Below are 6,882 nucleotides of genomic sequence, written 5' to 3' on the forward strand. Positions count from 1 at the left end.
CAAACCTGGAACCTTTCTGCTTTGAGACGACAGTGCTAACCACTGTACCACCGTCACACCCCAATGAAAATAGCAGTGACATGGCACTGAATCCGTGGGTGCTGATAATCCTGCCCATCTCTCAGTATATACTAAATCTCCACTGTAGCGGACAAGAAAAACGATCTAATTTACCCATTTATTGCAGATGCTGTGGCGATCAGAAACCACAACGCCAATTAATAATTAAGTAATGCCGTACACACATGATCGAACATCTGATTTATTGAATTATTAATATTAAAACCAGAGTCAATGCTCGGTCAAGAAGTCTCAAACACACACACACACACACACACACACACACCAACATCCATCCTCCTTGCTGCCGTGAGGGGGGGGGGGGNNNGGGGGGGGGGGGGGGCGGGTGAGTGACTGGGAAAGAAACAGAGGGGCCTGTGTTTACACTGGCAGGGTGAGCGGCTTGTGAAGGCCCATGGAAATGACCAGCTCACATCTAATGGAGAGAAAGCTCCCCCATGACTGACAGGGCCTGCTTGCCTTTGAGGTTCTCCACAATCGACTCTGCCCGTTTCCCAGCGTGCTTCGCTCCCCAGGGCGGCCACACCAAACGAAACAAATAGGGGAGATTAAAAGGAAAATGGTTGCCATACCAGGAGCTCTGCAGGAGGGCGTTCACCGAGGGCGAAGGGGTACGTGAGGCTCAGAGAAGCCGGACACTTAATGAGTTGTCCGCTGACTTGCTGTACACTGTAATTCCAGCACTAATGGAAGGGCTGGAACACCAAGGACGTCCCAACAGTGTCATTTCTGAAAACTGTCTTCACTGACAATGTACAGTACTTAATCCCTGCAGAGGAAAATGAATCTACAGACAATTGGCGTACGTTTCCATCCATGTTATGCTGTGATATGTTTCCACCATGTGTTCCAAGCCATTCTCTCTATCTAATTGCATTCGAAGGGAAAATAACAACCAGCGCAGGGCCCCAGTGGTCCCAGAACGGACCACAAATACAGAACTGATCTTCTTTTAAGTTGTGTGTAAATTTTCAAAAGGGGGAGTTTTCATCGTAAAGCCTAGCATTACCATCCATTTCACAATACCATCTGTCTCCTGGGAAGAGAATGGATTTCTTGCGTTGGCATTTGGAGCTCCATCAACAGGCCCAGACTCTATTGATTCACATAATTACATTAGACGGCTTTAGTCCTTTTCACAGCAGCTTTTATGGTTATTGATGAGTTCATGGAGCCGAGACATGTCAAAGCAGAGTCCAGCTGGAGAGCAAAAAAGGCTCAGGAAGGACGGAGGGGAAATTAACGAGTGAATGGATTGATGGACCAACAGGGTAACACAAGGCCTGTCCCCATCCGTCACTGCCAAAGACAGAACACTCACACATTCACACACACACACACAGCTAATAAATTGCATATAATTATGTCATCCAGTTGTCATCTGTGCACTTCAGACTTATTCCTCCACCTGTTATTTCTCACATATCATCTTTGCAGAGATCAGAAAAAGCTTAAAGACGATTTCCACCCTGATAGTCATGCTGTGCAGAGAACTCGCTGCCAAGTCCAACCAGAACTTGGTTCTTTCCAGCAACAAAAACAACAGCTTTTCATTCTGTGCAAATGAACACTTGTACATTTATGATGAAGATCCTCAGGAAGACACATGAAGTTTTGACACTTCTCAAAAAGATCATGGTCGCCATCTAGTGGAGGAGAGCGTGCAATGACACTGACACAAAGCACCACATCAGGGCTATTTTCTATCAAAAGTGTTTTTATTCGAGGGAATTTTAATCCAATAAATCATATAAAACTTGGTTTAAGAAAAGTTCTACAGAAAATACTCATGTCATTTTTGTGTTTGACCAGTTTACCATTAGAAACCATGGCTTTGGAATTTTCTAAACTGTGGCAACAAAAATGATTTATTAATAAAGCATATTTTATTTTTAATATAAGAGTTCTAGAACCACTATGGTAATGAAATTAGGGCTGTGCTACATGCCATTTTTTTCATAAGCGAAGCTTCTATTGAGGTTTTCAAAGGAAGACGCATCACCCAAAAATCCTGAATTCAAATAAAGTAATTAATTGGATTAAATGAGTGAGTGTTCACTAATTAATATTGTTAGAGCAGCTCCTGCTGGATCACCCTATTCATACAGGCGCACTCCTCCCTTTTTGTGCAGGAAGGAGAAGAACAAACAGTTTTTTGACCGCTAAATTCCAACAAGTATGGATTAAAGCAGAATATTTTTGTTAGATAAGAACATGTCGTTAATTTTTGAAATTATTTCTTTTTTTCCCAATAAATTTTTGATTTTGGAATTTACAACACTCTGGAGCTATTGGAAGTGTTTGGATCACGAGTCGGAAAACAATCCTACACAAACAGTGTGATGCAGGGAAATAAAAAAGCTAGGGACAGCATTCAAATGTTGATTTACAATTCCAGTGTCAATTTTTTCAATGAAGCTTTGAAAATTTGAAATATTCAGTATAGCCCTCATGCATTATTATACTTTTGTTTTCTTCAAGGAAAATCCTGCATGTCTAGACTTCTTCTAGAGGTTTGGTGAAATTTAGGTTATACTCAGTGTTTCTTCATCCATCCAAAACATGTAAGTTCTCCAGCATTGATGAAGACAACAGCTTTGTGTATGACATTGTCTAGATAATTCTTAGCACAGCCATTAATAAACTCTCTAACTAAAGTGAGATTAATAAATTCTAGGTGGTAGATTTTGGCAATAAATGTGTTGCAATTGGGGTTCATGAACTATCAAGACAACTCTGAAGTGAGCAAAAATCACCACCAGAGGTCAGCACTGACATTTAGTATACTGCTTCCTGCCATAGCTGAACACTTAGGATGACATGTTTGATTTCTCCACAAATGAGTACAAATTGTGTACATATATGAGATGATGTTTTACAGCCCACATGTAACACCATCAACACACACTGTTAGAGCATTACTGGTGTTACTGAACTGAGAGTGTGTGGTCATTTGGAGGACTTTGGCGCTCTGAGAACCTTTAGTGTTAAACACCAAGCTTCACTGGTCTCCTTCGCTGTCAGATCACTCAGTTTCCCACTCACGGTTCCACTGTATACACTGAGTCCATCATCAAATCTCAGTCCACTGTCACACCTTCAGGCAGCTCCACCACCACCGGGGCGCAGTCGTCCAAGTCTGCATCGAAGTCCCAGCGAAACTTCTTGGTCAGGTGGGCTTTGAACTTCTCGGCTCTCTTACGCAGCGTGCCGTCTACACCGGGTCCACTGGCAAACTGGAAAAAGTCCTGTGAGGAAATAAGTCAAACAGTGTAATGATCTGTGATTGTGAATGTGAACATCCTTAATAACAACACTAAGTTAGGTGTTGCTTTGACATCCTTTATTTCAACACCAACTGAATTGTTTTTAAATTTTTCGCCTCCTAGGAACTCCTGACAGGTTGAGACAGCTCTCATATTATTTCCTAGGTTAAGAAAGATAATGCCAAAGAGTGGAATTAAGTGTGTGCCAATGTGAGAAATCTAGGACAGGCAGGACCGCCTTGCTACTCCTGAGACACCTGATAAACAAGAGCCGTGATCTTTAAAATACCAGGGTTTGACTTGTGAATATTTTAAGACTACTGTACCACTTAAGTTGCGTTTTATAGACCACAACAAGCTCAGAACAAATGCTGCGTCTCTGCATCCAGATAATGCCCCTACTGACATCCTTGTCATTTGTGTGTACTTTACACCAGCGTGTACCTGCAGTGTGGAGGTGAGGAAGTTGTCCTGAGACACGATGTCAACAAAGAAGTCAGGCGGGATTTCTCCGAGCTGGTGGTAAAGCACGCCGATGAGCCCCAGATAGAGCTCTTTGCGCTTTCGCATCGCCTCCTCTGATCGACACAGCAGAGCAAGGAGTCTCTTCCAGTGCTCAAAGCCCTCGTAAACATTTCCAATCAGGAAACACACAAAGGCAAACTGCATCTCACCTGAGAGGGGAGGAACAAAATGTGGTTAGGGTTTTATACAGAAATGTAATTATGTGCTATTTTGATGAGCTAATATTAGTATGTCTGACACGTACCGAGCAGGTTGAGAGGCTGCAGCTCATAGTTCTTCTCCAGCACAGTCTCCAGGGCATAGCTCAGGTCCAGGCTGCACTGGGTGATCTCTGCCGGTGTAGCCCCAGCAGGGTAGGTCTTCTTGGGGATGTCAGAGAAGCGCAGCTCCGTTCCCTCCCTCTGCTTCATCCTGGGGAGCCTGTCGAGCCCCTCTTTCATGCTCTGGCAGGCTGTGTCATTCCTCGGCTGCTCCGCCCTGTCTTTGGTGTGTCTGAGCTGAAGCTCAGGGATGACGTCGCTGAAGGCACACACTCGACCTGAAAGAGGCTGCAAATTATTGGCCACCTCCTCGCTCAGACGGTCAGTGAGGGACACCCACTTCCTCATCACCTCATACGGATAAGGCCCCAGGTGAGGATCCAGGTCTCGTAAGGTGGCTCTGATCCGGCTCACCTCCTCTTCATTCTGGGAGGCTGAGAAGTCCAGATCCTCTTTTTGGGGATCCCAGTTGGCCAGCAGGATGTCTCTGGGTTTGAGAGTGAGGAAGAGGCCTGTCTTTGGGCCAATTTCTCCTCCACAGCTTGGAGAGTTCACAGAGCAGTAGTGGAGAAAGTGCAGGCCTGGGGGGATCATCTTCACACCCTTGAAGCGGGGACCAACCTGCCAGCTCTTGCAGTCAATCCCCAGCTCTGTGCCCCGAGGGACACCCAGCAGCACCAGGGTAGCACCCTCCTCGAACAGCCTCAGAGCAACATCTGGGTCCATGTCCACACTGTTGCTGGCGGCCATGTCTGCTCTGTCAAAGGCTACTTGACTTAACGTTACTGACTGAAACAAGCCAGGCAACACAATGTGTGACGTTATTATGTCCGACAGTTAACACCGAGTGATGCTGTGTTTTTAAAATGTTTGAATGAACGCAGTTTATCTGTCTCTAAAAAACAACGTGAACGACAACATATTACGGAAATAAAACATTTAAATGACGTTTTAAACATACATTTGTGTATATTTGTTAATATTACTAACGTCTATTGTCCGTTACAATACCTTGTTGATGTTTCATATCGTTAGAAAATCGTTTGGTCGACGTCGTGCAACATGTCTAGTGTTCCGGGCGGAAACAGGGCTGTTTTACAAGTGTTCCGCATCTGTAGTGAACGGACTTTACCCGGAAGTCTACTTTAGGCACAAAGTTGTTGTTGTTTACTATGAGTGCAGCTTTTATTTCACTCCAAAATATATGATTAACTTGATTATAGTATTAGATAAATATAATTTATTTATTTTTATCTCAGAACAAGGACTCCTTAAAAATAACCGCCAATAAAAAGGCGAAGTGTGACCAAAAAAAAAAATTAAATTAAAAAAATATATATATTTATATATTATTTTACTTTTTACTTTAATGTTTTTGTAATCTCCTGTTGCCTACCTGGTTGTAGTTTGTTACAATAATAAATACACTTACTGTAAAAGTAGTAGTAATAATAATAATAATAAATTAAAAATATAAAAAATAAATTAAATTAAAAACTACATGTGTACTTCAATAATAATAATAATAATAATAATAATAATAATAATACCAAGACTTCATATGAGTAGAAATCAGACATTTAAAAAAGTTTGTTTTATTATACTGCATATATCAAAAATACATAAATGACAGACATTTCATGGTTATGGGGACATGTAGCTTACAAAGACAAAAATGCTTGTTACAACAAGAGAGACTTTGGAAAATGTGCATATTTTGAAAGTATTGGAATGCATTGTGGATATTTTATTTTTAGCTTATCTGTGGTTACTATAAAACTATTTCATGAAACAAGGAGCAATGCCAACATGCAAAGTCTGGTATAGTTTTGACACACAAAACACTGAGAACTTGACAACAGTAAACAGTCATGACATTGCATTAAAAAAAAACAACAGCTATCTAAATACAGTCAGTACAGTCATCCTCTGTTTGATGCGGTGAACTTTATGGAAATTCACCTGAAATTAGCACAGTCTCACAGGAACCACAGAGACATAGCATTTCCTACTTTGAGAGCATGGAGACACTCTGAAGTTTCTGCCAACAATTGATCAGTGCCTTGATAACTTTGATTAACCTCATCCTTTTTCTCTTCTTTCCTCGTATTTTCTGGGCAGCTGAACAAGAAGCTGTCTTCCCCTGAAAGCATACAACCAGAAGAAGAATTGTTAAGCAGCAAAATGCTTTAATAGTTCACTTCAAGGTCACATCTTTAAGGATGTTTATGCATCCTTGTTTAAATCAGATAAGATCACAGATCATCCATTTCCCCAGCCCAATCTTTGTTTGTTTCTTATTTTCTGTATGGGAGGAATGGTAAGGAGTGTGATATCCTTTTCTGTGAAGAGCAGTTTTGTTTTGCTCTTCGGTGTGTCCTTATTCATTGTGGGGAAAATGGAAAATCAATATATATTTGTCCAATAGAAATGGAAGAATACATCTCTCTACAGTCTCCTCACCAGATAATCAGGGCTGCAGTTGTGAATGATGAGCCGCTCCATGCTCTCCAGTGGCTTTTCCAGGTCAGACTGCTGATTGCCACCCCTCTGACACCGCACCTGCTGTGTCAGACCATAGATGGAAACCAGGATGCGACGTGCCTGCCAATGGGAGAGCAGCCCAGAGAGTGAATAACGTGACACTACATTTAAATTTTTTGGATGGCACTGCACAACAAATTTAAGTTACGATTCATAATTCCCACAGAGGAAAGATTCTTTTGCATTTGCCAAATCTTGTCAGGTTC

The 6,882-nt window shown here is 41.9% G+C and overlaps 1 protein-coding gene across 2 annotated transcripts; it reads right to left on the bottom strand.

Annotated features, from left to right (window-relative positions):
* Positions 1 to 1,780: 1,780 nt before the first annotated feature.
* Positions 1,781 to 5,221, bottom strand: aar2 (AAR2 splicing factor). Of its 2 annotated transcripts, XM_050065792.1 has the most exons (4): positions 5,144 to 5,221; positions 4,117 to 4,921; positions 3,792 to 4,021; positions 1,781 to 3,329 (listed from the first exon to the last, which is right to left on the bottom strand). In XM_050065792.1, the coding sequence occupies exons 2-4, from the start codon at positions 4,880 to 4,882 to the stop codon at positions 3,162 to 3,164; spliced, it is 1,164 nt and encodes a 387-aa protein (XP_049921749.1). In that variant the 5' UTR covers positions 4,883 to 4,921; positions 5,144 to 5,221; the 3' UTR covers positions 1,781 to 3,161. The 2 variants fall into 2 exon arrangements, with proteins under 2 accessions (XP_049921749.1, XP_049921748.1); XM_050065791.1 differs by having other exon boundaries at positions 4,117 to 5,203.
* Between the last annotated feature and the right edge of the window lie 1,661 nt (positions 5,222 to 6,882).

Source organism: Epinephelus moara, chromosome 16 (assembly GCF_006386435.1).
Source record: "Epinephelus moara isolate mb chromosome 16, YSFRI_EMoa_1.0, whole genome shotgun sequence".
NCBI lineage: Eukaryota > Metazoa > Chordata > Actinopteri > Perciformes > Serranidae > Epinephelus > Epinephelus moara.

Excerpts from the sequence above, each read along its gene's own strand:
- aar2 (XM_050065792.1), bottom strand. The coding sequence starts at position 4,882 with ATGGCCGCCAGCAACAGTGTGGACATGGACCCAGATGTTGCTCTGAGG. Across the intron at positions 4,022-4,116 it reads GCAGCCTCTCAACCTGCTCG|GTGAGATGCAGTTTGCCTTT; the intron begins GTACGTGTCAGA and ends CTCCCCTCTCAG. Across the intron at positions 3,330-3,791 it reads TCCTCACCTCCACACTGCAG|GACTTTTTCCAGTTTGCCAG; the intron begins GTACACGCTGGT and ends ATTTCCTCACAG.